The 21,622-nt window shown below is 46.3% G+C and overlaps 1 protein-coding gene across 3 annotated transcripts; it reads left to right on the top strand.

Annotated features, from left to right (window-relative positions):
* The first annotated feature begins 721 nt into the window (after nt 1–721).
* Nucleotides 722–20,520, top strand: LOC139565330 (transcription activator BRG1). Of its 3 annotated transcripts, none has more exons than XM_071385558.1 (31): nt 722–923; nt 5,139–5,396; nt 5,579–5,714; nt 6,701–7,111; nt 7,356–7,454; nt 7,739–8,295; nt 8,730–8,903; nt 9,019–9,192; nt 9,353–9,403; nt 9,736–9,866; nt 10,097–10,151; nt 10,622–10,885; nt 11,066–11,229; nt 11,475–11,541; nt 11,685–11,795; nt 11,926–12,168; nt 12,258–12,371; nt 12,623–12,730; nt 12,858–12,944; nt 13,065–13,111; nt 13,224–13,390; nt 13,665–13,828; nt 14,499–14,765; nt 15,216–15,293; nt 15,524–15,742; nt 15,854–16,125; nt 16,282–16,387; nt 18,417–18,518; nt 18,770–18,911; nt 19,393–19,529; nt 19,841–20,520. In XM_071385558.1, the coding sequence occupies exons 2-31, from the start codon at nt 5,181–5,183 to the stop codon at nt 19,871–19,873; spliced, it is 4,896 nt and encodes a 1,631-aa protein (XP_071241659.1). In that variant the 5' UTR covers nt 722–923; nt 5,139–5,180; the 3' UTR covers nt 19,874–20,520. The 3 variants fall into 3 exon arrangements, with proteins under 3 accessions (XP_071241659.1, XP_071241657.1, XP_071241658.1); XM_071385556.1 differs by having other exon boundaries at nt 9,356–9,403; nt 16,279–16,387; XM_071385557.1 differs by having other exon boundaries at nt 9,356–9,403.
* Nucleotides 20,521–21,622: the final 1,102 nt, after the last annotated feature.

Genomic DNA, 21,622 nt, shown 5'->3' on the forward strand with positions numbered 1-21,622 from the left:
TTATTCTAGACAAGGCTCTTCTGTGTCTTAATAGTATCATTCTCACACAAGTCATTTGCTGAAGGCCCAAGCCTATACTACGCCATCTACTGAGTGGCGAGCCTGAGCAGCGCAGCGGTCTAACACCGAACCCAAACCGGCTGCGCGCGTGCGCTATCGTGCATAAATGTATTGAACCAATTGGTTCAGAGTTTGTTTTGATATTTTAACCTGCGTGTCGTGATCGCGTTTTGTGTAGGCGGACAAAATACATGTATGCACGATAGCGCACGCGCGCAGCCGGTTTGGGTTCGGTGTTAGACGGCTGCGCCTGCACTACATCTCAGTGCTAGAGGCGTCACTACAGTTCGAATCCAGCTGTGATTGTGAGTCCCATAGGGTGGCGCACAATACGCCCAGTGTCGTCCGGGTTTGGCCGTCATTGTAAATAAGAATTTGTTCTTAACTGACTTCCCTAGTTAAATAAATAAAAAAGCTAGTATTGATATCGGCACATGCTTTTTTGACATTGCACATTTTATTCTGGCACAAAAATGTATGTAAACGGAGCTCAATTGATTTCATTGTTACTGTCAATTACTACTATCAACAAGGATCGCTTATTATCTTATTTTACTACATGTAGTAGTGCTGTTCTATAATAACGTGTACACCCATCCCCCACGTCGAGATACTTCGCCCGCATTCTTCTCTGCAATGGGGCCTAGACTGGGCATGCGTTGATTTTCCAGTCGTTCGTGGGGGATGAACGTGTAGGGGGGGGCGCTCTTGTATCACGGTTGCTGTAGTGAAGGCCGTTCCTTGGCGATACAATCAGACAAGAAGTGGGGGTGGTGAGAAAAAAAGCTAACAGGCTAGGTCGCTCTTTGTTTCTGGCTAGCGTTGGAAATCGAAGGGACCTATCGGCGAAGGGTGATTTCAATGTAAGTCAGATTCAACAGTTTTATTTTTAATACTTCGTCGATGGTATCCTTATTCAGATTATTGATACGTAATTTCAGTTTCTAATACCCTTTGCTTATCGTTGGGTTGGAAGGAACGTTAGCATCTAGACCGACATATTTATTAGTCTTGTCTGCAGTGCAGACTGGCGGCAGAGTGAAATGAATGAATTGTGTTTTTGGTAAATGTATCTGTCTAGCTAGAGCGGGGGTACGGGATGCAGGTTGGATCAATCAACTGAAAGGATTGTTTAACTTTTACTCTCTTGCTGCATCTCCAAAGTCAGCAAAATATCCCAATTCTCACCATACATTTTGTAACGACAGCATGTTCGGCTAGTAGAGACTATACCAGCTAACGTTAGCCAACTGTCTGGCAGTGTTTCTTTGTGTTTTTAGTTTTAATTTTATACACTTATGTAGCTAGAAAACAATGTTTGTTAGCACATCACATGAGTGAATGGTTTCTGACCTGTGTTGTAAACGGAACTGAGTTACTATACATAGCTAGCTTTCTAGCCAAGCTATGCTAACTACACCGTACACCACATTAGCTTAGCATCCGTAAACGGTAAAAAAAAAAAAAAACATTGGTTAGTTAGCGTCTATAACTAAATATTTAGCAAGTAGTTAACGAACGAAGTCTTTAATTAATTAGCTAGCTAACGTTACCCAGTTAACTACCGTAATTCAATTTCTACGATTACCAACTGCAACCATGTCCCACTAGCTAGCTAAATATCCGTGTTTTACTAAAGCTAGCTAGCTTAAGTCAAGTCGCCGGTAGCGGGTTTACAGTACCAAGCTACTACTGTCTCACCAAAGAGAATGCATCACTCCTTGGACATAACTGTTCAATCTCTAGTGAGGAGGAACGACAATAGATTCCACTATCAATCGTTTAAATAGTTAGCTATAACGTTACTCGTCTCACTAACATGAATGTCACGATGTCGACAACTTTACCCACACATCATGGTTGCTGTTTACCTTTTATTTTGTTTCTTCTGTCGGGAGTGTATTGGGGTTCTTTTTATGCATGCAGCTGCTGCTGGGCAGCATCATCTGAATCACCTCGTCTAAGGTTTCCAAACAAGAACTCTCCTCATTCTGTCAATCGCCACACACTGGGAAAAATATTTAGTCATTAGAGCATATTTCTCTCCAACTATCTAGGTGCAGTTATTATATTTGAGGAAAGCAATTATTAATAAAAGTATACCCTTTGCAATTTATTTGTGATATGGGTTGTATTATCAAAGGCGGGCCACTCTTTATGTAATCATCTAGAGGTCTGTAGGTGGGCCTGTGCAAACTGAAGATAAACATAACATTGGTGTCTTTCAACAAATCAAATGCTTCACAACGAACAGGTGTAGACTAACTTTCCAACAGTACAGAGAAAAATATAAAAAATAATAACGAGGAATAGCCAAAATACACAATGAGTAATGATAACTTGGCTATATACAGAGGTAACCGGACCGAGTTGATGTTCAGGGGTACGAGGGGATTGAGGTAGATAGCTATGTACATATAGGTAGGGGTAAAGTGACTTGGCAACAGAATAGATAATAAGCAGTAGCAGCGGGTCATGAACATGTGGCCTTTAAAATGAACATGGGAGAGGTTAAACGTAGGCTAAGTCTAGCATGATCTTATTCCAACACTTTACAATAACTCTGTTGCAGTGGTCTTAAGTAGTCTCCATGTAGGCTATTCCCTCCATTGTGTGACAGCTGCCCAGTTGAAGAGCTTGTGATCTCCATGCAGCACCACAGCACTATGCGCCTTAGGAAAAGCACCCCTCAGCCTCAGAAGATGCCCTTCTGGAGGCATGCAGCCATACTCATTATACCTTAATGTAAGCCTATTTGCCTACTAGCCAAATAAAGTGCAGAGCATGCACGATGCGTGCAACTCATCATTCCAACATTTAATTCATCATTCAGTTCAGTCAGTATGCCATCCATTCTGTTTATGGTCTGAGTTCCAATAGGAACTAAATCAAAGTGAATAGAACAGTCTTATGTTTGTTTATTGAAATCCATGTGTGTATTCAAAGGTATCTAAATTCTCAAGTAGCCTATCATTTTAATAATTCAATGTTTAATTTAGGCCTATCCAAATAAAACAATGGGCCATCAACTTGTAGGCATTGCGATGTAGGCTATCATTTTGGTACTGGTGTCTTGCGGAATAATTGTAGAATTCTATTTGTGTTTTATAACTGTTTTTATTATAGGCCTCTCCTTTAAAAAGAGACCCTAGCTCACAGGCCTCTAAATACATTTTAAACAAAACAGTTGAAGCACATGCAGTGGCTGATAGGGGAAAACAGATCTGGCAGTAAGAATAGGCTATAGATAGTCTTGACCATTTGGAACCCGTTGGCTATAACTTGGCTATATACAGAGGTACCTGTACCGAGTCAATGTGCAGGGGTACGAGGGAATTGAGGTAGATATCTATGTACATATAGGTAGGGGTAAAGTGACTTGGCAACAGGATAGATAATAAGCAGTAGCAGCAGTGTATATCATGAGTCAGAGTTAGTGCTTAAGGGGGTCAATGCAGACAGTCTGTGTAGCTATTTGGTTAACTATTTAGCAGTCTTATGGCTTGGGGGTAGAAACTGTTAAGGGCCCTGTTTAGGGTCCTGTTGGTTCCAGCGTTGGTACTGTTTCCCGTGCAGTAGCAGAAAGAACTGTCTATGACTTGGGTGGCTGGAGTCTGACAATTTCTAGGGTCTTCCTCTGACCCCGCCTGGTATAGAGGTCATGGAATTCAGGGAGGTCGGCTGATGTACTGTGCCTTACACACTACCCTATGTAGTGCCTTGCATTTGGATGCCAAGCAATGATGCAGCCTGTCAAGATGCTCTCAATGGTGCAGCACTATAACTTATTGAGTATCTGAGGGCCCTTGCCAAATCTTTTCAGCCTCCTGTGGGGGATGAGGCATTATCATGCCTTCTTCGGGACTGTGTTGGTGTGTGTGGACCATGTTCATTCTTTAATGAAGTTGTGCGCGGCCATGCAGTCGTGACTGAACAGGGAGTGCAGGGGGGGACTAAGCACGCCCCCCTGGGGCGGCCCCATTTCGAGAGTCAGTGTGGCTGCTGTGTTTTTGCCTACGCTCCTACTTTTGTCTTAAGTTGAGAATGCTTGGGCTAATATCTTGACAAAATTTGCCACCTTGTGACAAGCAGAAACTGGCTTTCAAATTAACTAACTCAGGAGATGTGTGAGCTGTGCTTTCAGGTTCTACCAGTCTAGTGTCTTATTTTCTAATCCGACTTGTGTATTTTTGTGCCAGCTGTGCATATTAACACAAAACATACTCAAATGACTACAAAAAGGCTATCTTGAGAATTGGATCTTGTTATTCAGACCAGCTGGTGTATTTTGGGTCATTTGGGCACATCCGAGAACCCAAAGCTCAGAGAACACAGTCCATTTGTGGATGATGGCTATATAGAGATCATCTGGTACGCACCAGGGCTGGGAATTGCCAGGGACCTCACGATACTTAGGTGCCGATACAATATTTATTGTGAATCTCATGATTCTATAGACCCTTTTACAGTACATGAAACACTATCGTTACACACAGATGTGTGTGTCTCTTGGCTGCAGTAAGAATCTGTTGCCATCTGCGCCCATTCAACATAGCCGAGATTTACTTTTTTATTACTTTTGAACAAAATAACTTTTTGGGGTTCTCATACGCTTACAATTATTTTTTGATTCTTGCTTGAGAAGTTGCTAAGATTATATTTGGTTGTCGTCTTTGCAAAATAACTTTTTTGGGTGCATCAATTCTTAGCTAGAATCCTAACGCTCATTGATAAATGCTGTGGCAAAAGCTAGCCAAAGAGCCATTTTACTGGTTGAAGTATTTAAGTATAATGCAGTTGATTTGTGATAATGGCACAAATATTATATTAAGCAGGATATTCATACAAGCCTTAAAATGTAATTATAATAACATATGTCTGCTGCAGAGGGACAAGCGTCATGAGGAAACAACATGTTTTTTGATCCGTCATGGAAATAAAATTGCCAAAAAAAAGATAAGCTATGAAGGAAAACCACTGGAGATTTGGTGCAGGTACAGCCAACAAACGCAAACAAATATTGCAAAATTGTCACCTACAATTTGCTCACTATCTTCTGTAATTTGTCCTCTCTGCAGAGTGGAGCTTGGTGCTGTCACATTCTCAGACTCAGCTGAGAGATGTCCACCCCAGACCCCCCCATGGGAGGGACGCCTCGGCCGGGCCCCTCCCCAGGACCGGGGCCTTCTCCAGGAGCAATGATGGGCCCCAGCCCTTCCCCGGGCTCTGCTCATAGCATGATGGGACCCAGCCCAGGTCCCCCAGCCTCTGGGCACTCCCACCCACAACAGGGGCCCTCAGTATATCCTCAGGAGAATATGCATCAGATGCACAAAGTAAGACAGACAATGGGCATATCCTTAAATGTAATGTATGTGGTAACATTTTATACATACAACTTTTTTTTATACTAGATTAGCATTCATCTATTCTTCCTTTACTGTACATAAGAAATGTATGTGCTATCTAAGTAGGACAATCTTATGTCAATGTATTAATGTGTGTTGTCTCCTCCCAGCCTATGGAAGGCATGCATGAGAAGGGCATGTCTGATGACCCTCGCTATGGACCGATGAAGAGCATGGGCATGAGACCAGGTGGAGGCCATATTGGGATGGGACCCCCTCCTAGCCCCATGGACCAACATTCCCAAGGTACCATACCATGGGGTACTGATTAGATTGCATAGAGGATAGAGGAAACATTGACTCCGTTATTGAAGGAGCTTTACACAAAAGGTTAACTTATTAGCTTTCCATATGATCTAAATATGGTGCATATGATTTTAGAGTTAAGCACAATTGTTTTTAAAGCTGATTACCTGAGAAGAGAATGCTAACTCGTGTAGACGCGTGTGCACTTGTACTGTGAACTCAACCAGCTAGTTTCTCCTCTTTCACTTCTGTCGTTTTGTTGGGTAGCGTGAGCAGCACACGCTCAGTGGAGGGGCGGGGCATGAGGCTTCCCCTTTCAGACAATGTCGGTGGCAGCTGTCTGCTACAAAACTACTCAGTCACCAAGGAGAGAGGGACAGAGGGGCTGTTGAAATACTGTAACACAGGAGAGGGTGTTTTTCTGTTGACTCTTCTATCCTGTATTGACTGGTGACAAATCAAAATCAAATTGTATTTGTCACGTGCGCCGAATACAACAGGTGTAGGTAGACCTTAAAGTGAAATGCTTACTTACAAGCCCTTAACTAACAATGCAGTTTTAAGAAAATACCTTTAAAAAAAGTAAGAGATAAGATTAACAAGTAATAAAGAGCAGCAGTAAATAACAATAGCAGGGCTATATACAGTTGGTACCGGTACAGAGTCAATGTACGGGGGTGTTGAGGTAATTGAGGTAATATGTACAAAGCGCGAGGCTCAGCTGTAATGTGTGCATGTCTGTTAGAGACTGATTTGTAAAGTGTTTGTATCGCCAGTCCAGCTCATAATCATAATACCAGTCTTTATTTGGTTAACATTTCTCCTGGTCTGTTAGCATCCATTTCGCCACCATTTTCGATGTATCTAGCCATTATTTTAGTCATTCAAATCAGTTTCCCACTGTTCTCAGTTAAAGGGACAGTCATGCCCTACCATTCCCAGGGAAGATGAGTTTTCTCACCTGTTCTGTTGTCTCTCCTCCCCAGGCTACCCTTCTCCACTGGGGGGTTCTGAGCACTCTCCCAGCCCTGTGCCAGCCAACGGCCCTCCCCCCGGCCCCATGATGCCCTCTGGCCCAGGTGTCCCCATGGAGGGCGGTGACCCCCAGGCCATGGGCCAGCAGAACCGCGTTGGGGTCCCAGGTCCGAGTGGTGGTTCTGGGCCAGGTGGACCCACCCCCTTCAACCAAAACCAGCTGCACCAGCTCAGGGCCCAGATCATGGCCTACAAGATGCTGGCTCGCAGCCAGCCCCTGCCAGACCACCTGCAAATGGCCGTGCAGGGCAAGAGGCCCATGCCAGGGATGCAGCAGCAGCCAGGGATGCCCAACATGCCCCCTTCCTCTGGGCCTGGGGCGGGGCCTGGACAGCCACCAGCAAACTACAACAGACCTCATGGTGAGGGGGGGAATGTACAAAGTTATGCTACACAGCCTGTCAATGAGTTTTGCAACCCTATGAATGACACACAAATGCTGTCTCTCACACAAAGAAAATATATAATTTGAATGCTGAACGGGGACCCCTGGTGGTGAAACTTGAATACATGTTCTCAGTTCAGGCACCATTTTCTACGTTAACTAGACTTCCGTAGGCATGAATGCCCAGGCAGTGTCTGATCATTTCTAATGTCGTCTTGCAGGAATGGTAGGCCCGAACATGCCTCCTCCAGGACCCTCAGGTGTTCCCCCTGGTATGCAGGGACAGCCCACCAATGGACCCCCTAAACAATGGCCCGAAGGTAAGCCTCCTCTTGACACCTGGGCAGTGATTCACATGTGTGTGAGAGGGCACTAGTCTATAGTGTTTTTAGTCCATGTTCTTCTCTTTCCTGTGCTGATAATTTCACCAGACCTATCACAAAGGTAGGCCGTCATTGTAAATAAGAATTTGTTCTTAACTGATTTGCCTAGTTAAATAAAAAATAAACAAGTAATACACACATATTAAACAGATAATAATTGCACCAAAACACTGTATAATCAATGGTAGAACTAATAACTCTTTCAATGCCATATGTTCTAGGGCCTATGGTGAATGCTGCTGCTCCATCCAGTGCCCCCCAGAAGCTGATTCCCCCTCAGCCCACTGGGAGACCCTCCCCTGCTCCCCCCTCCGTGCCCCCTGCTGCCTCCCCGGTCATGCCCCCCCAGACCCAGTCCCCTGGGCAGCCCCCCCAGCCCCCACCCATGGTGCTACACCAGAAACAGAACCGCATCACGCCCATCCAGAAGCCCCGTGGTCTGGACCCAGTGGAGATACTCCAGGAGAGAGAGTACAGGCTGCAGGCTCGTATCACCCACCGTATCCAGGAGCTGGAGCATCTACCAGGGTCTCTGGCCGGAGACCTGCGCACCAAAGCCAACATCGAGCTCAAGGCCCTGAGGCTGCTAAATTTCCAGAGACAGCTGCGTCAGGAGGTAGTGGTGTGTATGCGTCGTGACACGGCCCTGGAGACGGCCCTCAACGCTAAGGCCTACAAGCGCAGCAAACGCCAGTCCCTCCGCGAGGCCCGCATCACAGAGAAACTGGAGAAGCAACAGAAGATTGAACAGGAGCGCAAACGACGCCAGAAACACCAGGTACACAGAGGGGTCGGGCCAGAAACACCAGGTACACAGAGGGGTCGGGCCAGAAACACCAGGTACACAGAGGGGTCGGGACAGAAACGCCAGGTACACAGAGGGGTCGGGACAGAAACGCCAGGTACACAGAGGGGTCGGGACAGAAACGCCAGGTACACAGAGGGGTCGGGACAGAAACGCCAGGTACACAGAGGGGTCGGGACAGAAACGCCAGGTACACAGAGGGGTCGGGACAGAAACGCCAGGTACACAGAGGGGTCGGGACAGAAAAGCCAGGTACACAGAGGGGTCGGGACAGAAAAGCCAGGTACACAGAGGGGTCGGGGCTAAAGTTCCCAACCTAGATGTCAGGTGATCCTCACATTCCTGTAAGACCTCCAGTGCTTTGCGTTGTATTGTATAGACACTAATATTCTGAGGTTTTTGTACAGGAATACCTTAACAGCATCCTGCAGCATGCTAAGGACTTCAAGGAGTACCACCGCTCCATCACAGCCAAGCTCCAGAAGGCCACCAAAGCTGTGGCCACGTACCATGCCAACACCGAGCGCGAGCAGAAGAAGGAGAACGAGCGCATTGAGAAGGAGAGAATGAGGAGGCTGATGGTGAGTGACCACACAGCTGCTTGCTCGTTTACACACTCACTATTAAATATCCATAGATCTACTCTCACACCCAATGCCTCTAACATCTGTCGACAATGTGTGTGTCCTTCCCTAGGCTGAAGATGAGGAGGGCTACCGTAAGCTCATTGACCAGAAGAAAGACAAGCGTCTGGCCTACCTGCTGCAGCAGACAGACGAGTACGTGGCCAACCTCACCGATCTGGTCAGAGCTCACAAGGCTGATCAGGCCCTCAAGGACAAGAAGAAGAAGAAAAAGAAGAAGAAGAAGGTGAAGAATGAGGCCAAGGACAAATGTTGAAAGTGCATCTTTCTGAAGTTCCATTTGTTGTATTGTGTTACCTTGTGTTTTACTGCGATATGCAGCCCCCCGTGTTTCCGTTGTTGAGCCTATCATTGCAATATGAGAAACTAATGTTCATGTTCTCTAGAAGCCAGAGAGTGGGGAGGGCCAGCCTCTTTCCCTGGGACCCGACGGAGAGGTGAGTTTCAGATCCCAGTAAAAGATTTGGTACGATAAAATCCAGACAATTTCCCACCAAGCTTTTTTACAAAGTCATCTTCTCTGCCATCAGTTCATGAAGGACAATATAATGAATGAATGTAAGCCCCATCATTCAACATTTTAACTAATAGGCCATTTGCCTCATGATGTGTTGATAAGAAACTGAAAAGTAGCATTGTTTCCAGGCTCCCTGTTTTTCACAAGGCCACAGGAATACTTGTTTAATTTACCATGAAATGATCATATTGACAGGTAATATATCACACAGTTTCCAGTCAATTTCTCACTCACTCCCTCTTCCACTCTCAGCCTCTGGATGAGACCAGTCAGATGAGTGACCTGCCTGTGAAGGTGATCCATGTAGACAGTGGGAAGATCCTGACGGGGCTGGACGCGCCCCGGGCTGGCCAGCTGGACGCCTGGCTGGAGATGAACCCTGGGTCAGTTAAACACAGCTAGCTAGGAGACACGCTTGTTTACCCGACTGTGGGAATAATGACGACACGAGAGCCTGAGGAATGTGAAATACCATTTTCCTTTGGAAAGGATGAACATTGTACAATTCTAAATGCCTTTCACACTGTTGCTTAGCCATAAGTACATAAACACTGTCATCTCAAAACAATGACATCAGGCATCACAACTAATCATTTAAACTTTTCTCCTGCAGGTATGAAGTGGCTCCTCGTTCAGACAGCGAGGACAGTGGCTCAGAGGAAGAGGAGGTATATACCTTAAAGACCACAATGCTCTCCTTACCCCCCACTTTCCCCTTTTAATATATGTATATCGTAAACCTCAAGTCGCCTTAAATAAATGTAAGCAGACCGCCGTGGATGAGACCTTGCATATGGAGTCTGTTCAGAGGCGTACCACTCTTGCCTTGGGCTATCAGAAACCAAGCCATTGCCAAGCCCAAACTAATGTAACCCTTTCTCTGCATTGTGTACTATGAAGCTTATATTAATGTAAATCAAACATATTGTGCTGTAAATATCTTTACTGAAACAGAGATCTTTTCCAGGTTAATCTTAATCCTGACCAGTTCATGGGACAAGCCGTGTTCTAGTTTCCATAAAGAATATTTTATTCTGATTCGATAACATGTCTTTTGACTTGACCTTGGCTGAGACAATTTGAGCCAGGCTGTGTGGCATCTGTATCTGAGTCCATCCTCTTGCTCCGTTCACCTCAGGAGGAAGAGGAGGAGCCCCAGCCCTCCCAGGCTCCCACCGAGGAGAAAAAGAAGATCCCAGACCCCGACACAGAGGACGTGAACGAGGTCGACGTCCGCTACATCATCGAGGGAGCCAAGCAGGATGTGGATGATGAGTATAACAGTGCCGAGGCGGCGTTCGCCCGAGGTCTGCAGTCTTACTACGCTGTGGCCCACGCCGTTACTGAGACGGTGGACAAACAGTCCACACTGCTGGTCAACGGGCAGCTCAAAAGCTACCAGGTACACAGTCTACCCACGTCACAGTAACATGATTTCCCATACACAATGCATGCTGTAGTGTGTCATTACCTTTCACAATACTTACAAGAAGTAACGTGTCAAAAAAGAAGAGATGACACACACACCTGATGACCATGTGAGACAGTAGAATGACTGGTTTGTGTCCCTCTCTCCTCTAAGATCAAGGGCTTGGAGTGGCTGGTGTCTCTGTACAATAACAACCTGAACGGGATCCTGGCTGATGAGATGGGTCTGGGCAAGACCATCCAGACCATTGGCCTCATCACCTACCTCATGGAGCACAAGCGCATCAACGGCCCCTTCCTTATCATCGTGCCCCTCTCGTGAGTCCCTCTGCCTCTCCTTTCCTCTAGTTGGTACTCAGCTCCTTTATGGACCGGAACTGATGCACTATTTCTGTTGTTTCAATCGAGATTTTCTCCTGTAATTATACAGATACAAGCCCAGAAGGGCTGTTATGGGTATTTTCCACGGTCATAGATATTTTTACCTTGTGTTATGTCAGTGCTACTTGAGGTGGACAGAGCAAGTGTATGTTTATCAATTTATCTCCCGTCTTTGTTTTCAGAACTCTGTCCAACTGGGTGTATGAGTTTGATAAGTGGGCTCCATCTGTGGTAAAAGTCTCTTACAAAGTGAGTAGCCCCTTTCAACGCTTCTTCCAGGGTGAAGTTTGACAATTGCGTAGTAGGTGGTCCGCATGTACATGTGAATATCCTTTGATTATAGTGTTCTGTAGATGGAAAGTTGATGTGTGTTCTACTATGTCTCTGTCCAGGGCTCCCCACAAGCTCGCCGGGCATTCCTCCCCATCCTGCGCAGCGGCAAGTTCAACGTACTGCTCACCACCTACGAGTACATCATCAAAGACAAGCAAGTGCTGGCTAAGGTAGGGACCCACCTCTTCAAATCACCCTGTGCAAATAGTACACCGCCTTAGAAATGGCCCAAGTCAGACAGGTAAACCTATGGAAACTTCCATTTCAACTTCTCACGCCCCTGTACTCTTTCCCTCTCAGCTGCGATGGAAGTACATGATAGTGGACGAGGGCCACCGTATGAAAAACCACCACTGTAAGCTGACTGTGGTTCTGAACACCCACTACCTGGCCCCGCGGCGTCTGCTGCTGACCGGCACCCCGCTGCAGAACAAGCTGCCGGAGCTTTGGGCCCTGCTCAACTTCCTGCTGCCGACCATCTTCAAGTCCTGCACAACCTTCGAGCAGTGGTTCAACGCCCCCTTCGCCATGACCGGAGAGAAGGTGAGTTAGTCAGGGCTGTGGAGAGGGGTGTTTTGGAGACATTGGGGTCATCATGGCTGGACTCATACCCCCCTCTCTCTCGACCCTAGGTGGATCTGAACGAGGAAGAGACCATCCTGATTATCCGTCGTTTGCACAAAGTGCTCCGCCCCTTCCTGCTGCGCAGACTGAAAAAGGAAGTGGAGTCCCAGCTGCCTGAGAAGGTCTGACTCCTGTCAATCACTTGGCTTTCAGTCTCCAAGGACAATAAAGATCAATCAATTGATTCTTTCAGTACTTTAAACTCATATCTGTCCAATCAATGCAATGTTTTAACCTGTTCTCTCCGTGTGTGTGTGTGTGTGTGTGTGTGTGTGTGTGTGTGTGTGTGTGTGTGTGTGTGTGTGTGTGTGTGTGTGTGTGTGTGTGTGTGTGTGTGTGTGTGTGTGTGTGTGTGTGTGTGTGTGTGTCCCAGGTGGAGTATGTGATCAAGTGTGACATGTCGGCCCTGCAGAGAGTGCTGTACAGACACATGCAGGCTAAGGGTGTGCTGCTCACCGACGGCTCTGAGAAAGACAAGAAGGTAAGGAGGAGTAGAGAACCCGCTCACTGCTCTCCATACACCCCCTAACAACTGACTGGGGGTCAGTTATACTGGGCTGTTTAGATGGGTACTACAGGATGATTAAGTGCGGCATGTCGTGTTTCAGGGTAAAGGAGGCACCAAGACCCTGATGAACACCATCATGCAGCTGAGGAAGATCTGTAACCATCCCTACATGTTCCAGCAGATCGAGGTACAGTGCAAGGGCCTACCTCAACTCTTCCATGAATTGAGAAGAGATGTTGACTGAAGTGTAAGATTGTGGTTAAAGCTTCTCATTTTAACTGAATAGTTGTGACTCGTCTGTTCACAGGAGTCCTTCTCTGAGCATTTGGGATTCACTGGAGGCGTAGTGTCTGGGTAAGCATCTGCTGACGTTGCATGTTGATGCTTCATGGTGCTGTGGTTGATCTTGCTATGTGTGGCGCGTTCCCTCATCCACCCCTCTGTTCTCGTCCCCTGCTCCCTCCAGACCTGACCTGTACCGCGCCGCTGGGAAGTTTGAGCTGCTAGACCGTATCCTGCCCAAGCTGATGGTCACCGACCACAAGGTCCTGCTCTTCTGTCAGATGACTTCCACCATGACCATCATGGAGGACTACTTTGGCTGGCGCAACTTTAAGTACCTGCGTCTGGACGGTGAGAGGCGGGATAGGAACGTTATTTAGTCTGGTGCTGGGAAAATTAATTCAAGACAAATTCCAGAACTATTTTGTACTATGAGAAATACAGTACTATGTGTAGGATTTGTTTTGTACTTACAGTATGCAGTTTACTAGAACACAATGGCTCAACATTGTGGTGTGGGGAGGCTGATGTACGATCACAAGCTGAGCTCATGTTATTTGCATATCCCTCCTGCTGTTGTCCTGTGGAAACTGGTAACTAACACCATTGGTCTTTGTCTCCATAGGAACCACTAAGGCTGAGGATCGTGGGATGCTTTTGAAGACCTTCAATGACCCCGCCTCTCAGTACTTTGTGTTCCTGCTCAGCACCAGGGCCGGCGGGCTGGGCCTCAACCTTCAGTCTGCTGACACTGTGGTCATCTTTGACTCCGACTGGAACCCACATCAGGTTCAGCTCATTACCCTCTACTGTCTACTGTAGTGTTCTGATCTAGGAATCTCACTGGAGTTATTGATATACAGTGCTCAAAAAAATAAAGGGAACACTTAAACAACACAATGTACCTCCAAGTCAATCACACTTCTGTGAAATACAGCAAACCTTCTTGCCACAGCTCGCATTGATGTGCCATCCTGGATGAGCTGCACTACCTAAGCCACCTGTGTGGGTTGTAGACTCCGTCTCATGCTACCACTAGAGTGAAAGCACCGCCAGCATTCAAAAGTGACCAAAACATCAGCCAGGAAGCATAGGAACTGAGAAGTGGTCTGTGGTCACCACCTGCAGAACCACTCCTTTATTGGGGGTATCTTGCTAATTGCCTATAATTTCCACCTTTTGTCTATTCCATTTGCACAACAGCATGTGAAATGTATTGTCAATCAGTGTTGCTTCCTAAGTGGACAGTTTGATTTCACAGAAGTGTGATTGACTTGGAGGTACATTGTGTTGTTTAAGTGTTCCCTTTATTTTTTTGAGCACTGTATATTTAGAAAACAGCTAGGATTAGTGGCTATTGAGGTGATTTTTGTGAGGTAACATAGCCAACTCCCATGTCCTGCCCTCCCCCTAACTCTGATCACTCACCCCTCTCTTTCTCTCTCCCTCCCCTGTACAGGACCTGCAGGCCCAGGACAGAGCCCACCGTATCGGGCAGCGGAACGAGGTGCGTGTGTTGCGTCTCTGCACCGTTCAAAGTGTGGAGGAGAAGATCCTGGCTGCGGCCAAGTACAAGCTGAACGTGGACCAGAAGGTCATCCAGGCCGGCATGTTCGACCAGAAGTCGTCGAGTCATGAGCGTCGTGCCTTCCTGCAGGCCATCCTGGAGCATGAGGAACAGGACGAGGTCGGGGCCCCGGGGGGCTGGCGCGCTGGAGGGGCGTTGGTGGGTGTGATCATGACCGTCCACCACACTACCCAACCACCCACACGCCTCCCTACCATTTAACCTTTCTTTACTTTTTTCTCTCCTCTCTACCTTCTGGATTTAGGGGCTGTTCCTTTTTTTAGGTTTGGTTTCCCCTCTTCTCCTCTTCCTGCCTTTTCTTTAAAAATGTTTACTTTTTATTTATTTAATGAAGCTCTTTTTCAATAACATAGAACAGACTTCCAGCTAGGAAGGCTACTATCTATACTTGACAGTTAGTAGGAGCAGTGGTTTCCTGGTAGACGTATGCATCACACCTATTGTAGGATATTCACTCCAATACATCACGCGCTACATGTTACAATGCACTTTATATGATACTAACATAACTGATAAGCATTCTAGTTCAGAGACGTGGCTCTGAGGCACCACTAACAGCCCTGTGCTCACCCTTTCGATTGTCTACAGGAGGAGGACGAGGTGCCTGATGATGAGACCGTCAACCAGATGATTGCCAGGAGCGAGGAGGAGTTTGACCAGTTCATGGTCAGTCCCATAATTCTTCAAGATTTAGAGTAATGTAGTCTGAGTCTTGCTTGAGGCAACTGGAGGCTTCACTATCAATCTCTAGACTGAAGACTGCCCTGTTGGAGGCTTTGACACAACCTCAAGTCTGATAAAATGACATCCATGCATAGACTTACGATGGAAATCTACTATTCTTCAACTGTTCTTTTTCCTCTTTTCTTACACTGTACCTCCCCTCTCCCCTCCAGCGTATGGACCTGGACCGGCGCCGTGAGGATGCCCGCAACCCCAAGAGAAAGCCCCGTCTGATGGAGGATGACGAGCTACCCACCTGGATCATAAAGGATGATGCCGAGGTGGAGAGGCTCACCTGTGAGGAGGAGGAGGAGAAGATGTTTGGTCGCGGCTCTCGCCAGCGCAAGGAGGTGGACTACAGCGACTCACTCACAGAGAAGCAGTGGCTCAAGGTCAGCTATCCAACTGTTGTAGTTGAAAAAGATTTTAGCTAATAATTGAGTCCTATAACAGATCTATGGTCTATGACCTGGAATGCTGATGTGTGGTTCCCCCTCCAACAGGCCATAGAGGACGGTAATCTGGAGGACCTCGAGGAGGAGGTGCGTCACAAGAAGACGACCCGGAAGCGCAAGCGAGACCGTGACGACATGCCCGGCCCGGCCACACCCAGCTCCAGCGGTGGTGGTGGTGGTCGCAGCCGTGACAAGGACGAGGAGGTCAAGAAGGCCAAGAAACGCGGGCGCCCTCCGGCTGAAAAACTGTCCCCTAACCCCCCATCCCTCACCAAGAAGATGAAGAAAGTGGTGGACACTGTCATCAAGTACAAGGACGGGTGAGTTGGTGGGCTCCTATGTCTGGATGACAACTCAGTGAAGTCAGCACATGACAACAAACACATAGACAACCTACTTTGTCATGGAATGGTCAGAGCAGAGCATGTTGAGGTGGACTAATCCCAGAGTTTTCCTGTTCTCCTATTTCACAGCAGCAATGGGCGCCAGCTGAGTGAAGTCTTCATCCAGCTGCCATCCCGCAAGGAGCTGCCTGAGTACTACGAGCTCATCCGCAAGCCTGTCGACTTCAGGAAGATTAAGGTATGGCGCTAACCCATTAATGTATCGGTTATAAGACTAAATCAAATCAAACTTTATTTGTCACGTGTAGACCCTACCATGAAATGCTTACTTCCAAGCCCTTAACCAACAGTGCAGTTCAAGAAGAGTTAAGAAAATATTTACCAAATAAACTAAAGTAAAAAATAATAAAATATAACAATAAAATAGCAATAACGAGGCTATATACAGGGGGTACCGGTACCGAGTCAGTGTGCGAGGGTACAGGTTAGTTGAGGTAATTTGTACATGTAGTTAGGGGTGAAGTGACTATGCATAGATAATAAACAGTGAGTAGCAGCAGTGTACAAAACAAATGGAGGGGAAGGGGGGGGTCAATGTAATAGTCCGGTGGCCATTTGATGAATTGTTAAGCAGTCTTATGGCTTGGGGGTAGAAGCTGTTAAGGAGCCTTTTGGTTCTAGACTTGTCGCTCCGGTACCGCTTGCTGTGTGGTAGCAGAGAAAACAGTATGACTTGGGTGACTGTTGTCTCTAACAATTTTATGGGCTTTCCTCTGACACCGCCTATTATATAGGTCCTGTATGGCAGGAAGCTTGGCACACTGATGTATTGGGCCATATGCACTACCCTCTGTAGCGCCTTAAGGTCAGATGCCAAGCAGTTGCAACTTTTATAGGATCTGGGGACCCATGCCAAATCTTTTCAGTCTCCTACGGGGGAATAGGTTTTGTCGTGCCCTCTTCACGACTGTCTTGGTATGTTTTGACCATGATAGTTAGTTGGTGACATGGACACCAAGGAACATGAAACTCTCGACCCGCTCCACTACAGCCCCGTCGATGTTAATGGGGGCCTGTTCAGCCCGCCTTTTCCTGTAGTCCACAATCAGCTCCTTTGTCTTGCTCACATTGAGGGAGAGGTTGTTGTCCTGGCACCACACTGCCAGTTCTCTGACCACCTCCCTATAGGCTGTCTCATCGTTGTGAGTGATCAGGCCTACCACTGTTGTGTCGTCAGCAAACTTAATGATGGTGTTGGCGTCGTAGGTGAACAGGGAGTACAGGAGGGGACTAAGTACACACCCCTGAGGGGCCCCAGTGTTGAGGATCAGCGTGGCAGATGTATTGTTGCCTACCCTTACCACCTGGAGGAGGCCCGTCAGGATGTCCAGGATCCAGTTGCAGAGGGAGGTGTTTAATCCCAGGGTCCTTAGCTTAGTGATGAGCTTCGTGGTCACTATGGTGTTGAACACTGAGCTGTAGTCAATGAACAGCATTCTCACATAGGTGTTCTTTTTGTTCAGGTGGGTAGCACTTCATGGCTACCGACGTGGGTGCTACGGAGCGGTAATCATTTAGGTTACCTTCGCTTCCTTGGGCACAGGGACTATGGTGGTCTGCATGAAACATGTAGGTATTACAGACTCGTTCAGGGAGATGTTGAAAATGTCAGTGAAGACACTTGACAGTTGGTGAGTCACTGGTACTTCCTGCTTTAGTTTTTGCTTGTAAGCAGGAATCTGGAGGATAGAATTATGGTCAGATTTGCCAAATGGAGGGCGGGGGAGAGCTTTGTATGAATCTGTGTGTGTGGAGTAAAGGTGGTATTAGAATTTGTTTTATTCCTCTGGTTGCACATGTGACATGCTGGTAAAAATGTGGTAAAACTGATTTAAGTTTGCCTGCATTTAAGTTTTCTTGTTTGGTTATGACCTTATAGAGTTGGTTGATTGCGGTCTTAGTGCTGCATCAGTCTGTGGTGGTAAATAGATTGCTACGAATAATATAGAAGAGAACTCTCTTGGTAGATAGTGTGGTCTACAGCTTATCATAAGGTAATCTACCTCAGGCGAGCAATACATCGAGACTTCTTTAGTATTAGACATCGCAGGAATCGACTAGGGAATCGCATTCAGTAAAACAGTTCTTATGGGAGGTTAGGGGACTGACAAGTGACATCTAGCTGTCTAGTCCTGATCTTCTCTGTCCTGTGTTGTGCTTTGCTGGTCTGATGACTATTCTGATGTCCTCTCATCTGTTCCCTCCAGGAGAGGATCCGCAGCCATAAGTACCGCAGCCTGAATGACCTGGAGAAGGATGTGATGCTGCTGTGTAGTAACGCTCAGACCTTCAACCTGGAGGGCTCTCTGGTGAGTGTCCGGCAACAGGGAGGGAGTGAGGGGAGGGCAGACCGTTGTCGGGCATGATAAGACAACGTTGTGTGGGTGCTGGGATATGGAGGGCCTGTTTCAGCCCAATGTATTACAGATCCGAGGAGACTTGTCAAAACCTTTATGGTGAATTGAATGGAACCTCTCATACTCTGAAGAAATGTCACAGTAGCCTGTTACCCTGCTGCTGACATCTTCTATATTTCTCTGTGGCGTCTCTCACCCCCCAGATCTATGAGGACTCCATCGTACTGCAGTCAGTCTTCACCAGCGTCAGGCAGAAGATTGAAAAGGAGAAGGAGGAGGAGAGTGAGGGAGAGGACAGTGAGGAGGAAGAAGAGGAGGAGGTGGACGAAGGCTCTGAGTCTGAATGTGAGTGTTACAGTATTTACATATGCACTTAGTGTCATAGTCCACTGTTAAAAGGGCAATCTGCCATTCTAACAACAATGCGTCCCACCCTCCCCCCAGTGTCTGGTAAATAGCTGACTGATGGGGCTGTTGAAACCACTCTCAAATTCATAGACTGAGCTATGATTGCATAATTATAGTTTTAACCATGTTTTGAGGCTGTACAGTGTTTGTTTACAATTACATTGTTTACAAAGGAGTAAAACAAGTTTATATTTTTGATTCTGGTGGAATGTGACAATTTAACTCAGCACATGAGGCATTTATAACTTATATTCTTCAAGAATCAATGGGTGTAAATCATTAATTTAAAATTCCAAAAATAGATGTTGCAATCAGGGATTGCCCCTTTAAACTATTTAATAATTTGTTGAACTTTTGAAGAATTGTATACTCATGGATTTGTGTCCATGCTTCTTCTTTCTTTCTCCCTCTCTTTCAGCTCGTTCAGTGAAGGTGAAGATTAAGCTGGGGAGGAAGGAGAAGGAGGGCAGAGGGAAGGGCCAGCGCCGGAGGGGCCGTGGCTCCCGAGCCAAACCTGTAGTGAGCGACGACGACAGCGAGGAGGAACAGGAGGAGGTAAGACACATGCACAAATACATTGAGACACTACTTAACTGTCAATTTAAGCTTCCATTCGAAGCTGTCTACTATCCTGACTGAAGTTGACCTCTTCTGAGCTCTTTGCACTGAAGGCTATCTAGCAACACTGATTAACTTGTGTAACTCAAACCAGCAGTATTTTATTTGAATTGACTTTAACACTTAACATTTCTGAAAACAAAAACAAAAAAATCTTAAACGTCTACAGTAGACTAGGCTGGTGATCAACAAGCTATGTTGTATTGGGTTGAAGGATTAAGTGTTTTTTCTTCGGCCTTCTGTTCCAGGTGGGTTCGGCCAGCGGCAGTGAGGAGAACTGAACTGAACCACTCCTATTCTGCGAGGACCAACGGCCCACTGAGACCCTCGACTGGAACTTATATATTTTACCTAGATTCTATAGCAGGGTGACAAGCCAGTGGAGAGGGGCCTAGTTTTACCTAGATGAGCTGATTTTTAGTGAGACAAATGTATTCCATAATTAAAATACACCATCAATAAAAAAATAAAAAAATTATAACAAAAAAAACCACTTACATATTTAAGCAGGCAATCCTGGTATGAATAGCTGGACTGTATGTCTTTTTGCCTTGTTGTTTTCTCCTGGAAGTGATTTAAGGTGGACAGGGTTTGATTAGCAGACTGATCGTGGACCATAGGGAGAGTTTGCTGACTTTTTAAGTGAGTTTGTTTTGTCGTTTTGTTTCCTTTGAGATGGAGCTGTGTGACCGGAGTCGCTGTGGTTTCTAAGTCCCTTGAATGCATGTCGTTTGGTCTGTGGAAATGCACCTGGGTGTGTCGTTCTATTATATCTCTGTTTAATTTAAGAATACAAGTGAGATAACGGTACGTTCCCCCTTAGGCCTTCCTCCGGCTACGAGTGAGAAGGAAAGGGCGGGACTCTGTCTCACGTCTGTGTCACTGGATTCCAAAAAGTACAATAAAGGCGTCTCGTAATTAAACTTTCCTCAATGCTGTTGTCTTAATTCACTTTATGCACTACACATGATTGATTGCTGTATCCTAAATGTGTTGAATGGAATGAACTGTTAAGCCATCTTTGACTAATTGTAGTTATCTTGTATGTACACTAGATGGCCCTCTCACCTTGACCAGATAACAGTACTGAATGCCTCTGGATGAAAAGCCATGGTTTAAAGAGCTGTTTTGTTGATGTTTAGGTTTAAGATTTTCTCCTTGAGTCTGAACTGTAAACATGCTGACTACTAAATGAATGCTAGTTTGCTATGATAAACTGAATTATATAAATTATGTATTTTAGGCCACAGTGCTTTTTAAAGGCTTGTAGCACTCACACAGTTGTATTTCAAACAGTGTTACTCTGGGCGTGTGTGAGATCCTGCCAGGGCTTCCATGCCTCTGATCTCAGATATACACCAGTTTCTTCTTCCTCAGGTCACTCACTGACCCTGCTGTGTTTACCCGCTCCCCCTCACACTACTTTGTTCCAGCCATGGGCTCATGTCATAACACCTGGACAAATACTTTTTTCTGTGTGTGGAAAGTCGTTTTTCAGTAGAATGTTTTTGAATGGATCTGCAGTGGAGTCCGTTCTCTCCTCAAATGGTTTGTCGACTCATTTTAAGTGACTAAAGAGCTACCGTCACTGCATTAACCATGATGGCAGAGATTCTGACTGCGCTGGGACCAACCTCTGTCTAGCCTTCTTATTCTATGTTAACATGGGCAGTTTATTTTGTAGTTTTTTTTACTTTGTCATCGATAAAAAATACATTCCAATAAGAAAGCTTATTTGCTAGGAGGGATGATGGTCAGAAGTGGTGAAGTTGAGGTGAAATCTGAAGAGATAATGGATGATGGACAAGAATGTGAGTGTTGAAACCAGGAGAACAGATCAGTGTACAGGATTTACAGCTGGCGCCCCACAGGGGTGGAAGAACCAAGTATCCAATGGAACAGTTCCTCTCACTGCACTGCAGGCAGGCAGGAAGAGGAGATGGTCTGTTATGAATAAGGGGTCTGTCATGGATGTGAGCTGTCTTGAGGGGTTGAGTGGAGGGCAAGGCAGACGTGCTGCAACCAGTGGT

This window comes from Salvelinus alpinus, chromosome 36 (assembly GCF_045679555.1).
Source record: "Salvelinus alpinus chromosome 36, SLU_Salpinus.1, whole genome shotgun sequence".
Taxonomy (NCBI): Eukaryota; Metazoa; Chordata; class Actinopteri; order Salmoniformes; family Salmonidae; genus Salvelinus; species Salvelinus alpinus.

Bases quoted from the DNA above. Each gene is read 5' to 3' on its own strand.
- LOC139565330 (XM_071385558.1), top strand. From the start codon at position 5,181: ATGTCCACCCCAGACCCCCCCATGGGAGGGACGCCTCGGCCGGGCCCC. The intron at 8,296-8,729 runs GTACACAGAGGG...GTTTTTGTACAG, and splicing joins AACGACGCCAGAAACACCAG to GAATACCTTAACAGCATCCT. The intron at 13,391-13,664 runs GTGAGAGGCGGG...TTGTCTCCATAG, and splicing joins TAAGTACCTGCGTCTGGACG to GAACCACTAAGGCTGAGGAT.